The 959-nt window shown below is 57.5% G+C and overlaps 1 protein-coding gene across 1 annotated transcript in view; it reads right to left on the bottom strand.

Moving 5' to 3' along the window:
• Positions 1-864: 864 nt before the first annotated feature.
• Positions 865-959, bottom strand: part of FIZ1 (FLT3-interacting zinc finger 1) — a 4608-nt gene continuing 4513 nt past the window's right edge. Inside the window, exon 4 of the mRNA XM_010850296.1 lies at positions 865-953. Coding sequence (XP_010848598.1) covers positions 865-953 — 89 coding nt within the window. The remainder of the gene's footprint in view (positions 954-959) is intronic.

Raw genomic sequence — 959 nt, 5'->3', positions numbered from 1 at the left:
CTTTTCAGAGGCAGGGTTCCTCCCGGATGAGATCTAAACCATCCCTGACATTAAAAGGGTCATACACTGGGACTGGCAGTGTCCAGTGGTTAAGCCTCCACGCGCCCAGTGTAGGGGACATGGGTTCGATCCCTGATTGGGAAAATTAAGATTCTCACATGCCACGAGGTGGCAGGCAGTCTCTGTGAGGGAGTGGAGGACTCGAATGTCTCGGGCGAAAGGAAAGCTCTGTCTTTGTCTGTCTCCCTGCCCTAATTCAGGGAGGGAGAAGCCCCCACGTCCCTAAAAACCAAGGATCAGGACATGAGACGGGAGTGGCTGAAAGGACAGCATTTATTGGGGTCCAGGAGAAGCTAGGGAGTGGGGCGAGGGGGCGAGGTCAAGGCTCACAGGGGACATCCCCCCAGCCAAATCCCCCTTCCCCTTGGCGCTGGGAAGAACACAGAGACAAACTGACAAGAGATGGAAAGACAGGTGCTACAGCAGAGCGAGAGATACCCCGGTGAACCCCACGCCCCACTCTTGAGCTCACAGAGAGGGGAATGACGTGGATCGGCCCCCACGCTGGAGGGAGGGGAGGAATGTCTGCCGTATTCACTCTGAGGAGGTGGGGCGCAGGCCACAACCCGCACCCGCCCATTCCAGTGGACAGTGGGTGGAGTCTACGTGCATCCGGATCAGTCCATCCTACGGGGGCGGGGGGTGTCGGATTCTGAACCAGCCTATTCTAAGTTTTGAGGGGCGGGGAAGATCATTAGGGTCCATCCATTCCGCAGTAGGGGAGTGAGACCGGGCAACTACCCTGGTCCTCTTTCCACACAGGGTATAAGTGACAGGGGAGGAGGCAGATTCCGGCTATATCTGTTATCTGGGGGCACCAGTGACTCCTGGTGGGTAGCATTTGGGGGGGATCCAGGGAAATCCGGGGACATGGTTGCCCCCATTCTCCAGATCTAGGT

The sequence above is a fragment of the Bison bison genome, unplaced genomic scaffold, assembly GCF_000754665.1.
Source record: "Bison bison bison isolate TAMUID 2011002044 unplaced genomic scaffold, Bison_UMD1.0 scf7180017851244, whole genome shotgun sequence".
In the NCBI taxonomy this organism is placed as follows: domain Eukaryota; kingdom Metazoa; phylum Chordata; class Mammalia; order Artiodactyla; family Bovidae; genus Bison; species Bison bison.
This window is presented reverse-complemented; position numbering and strand designations above follow the sequence as displayed.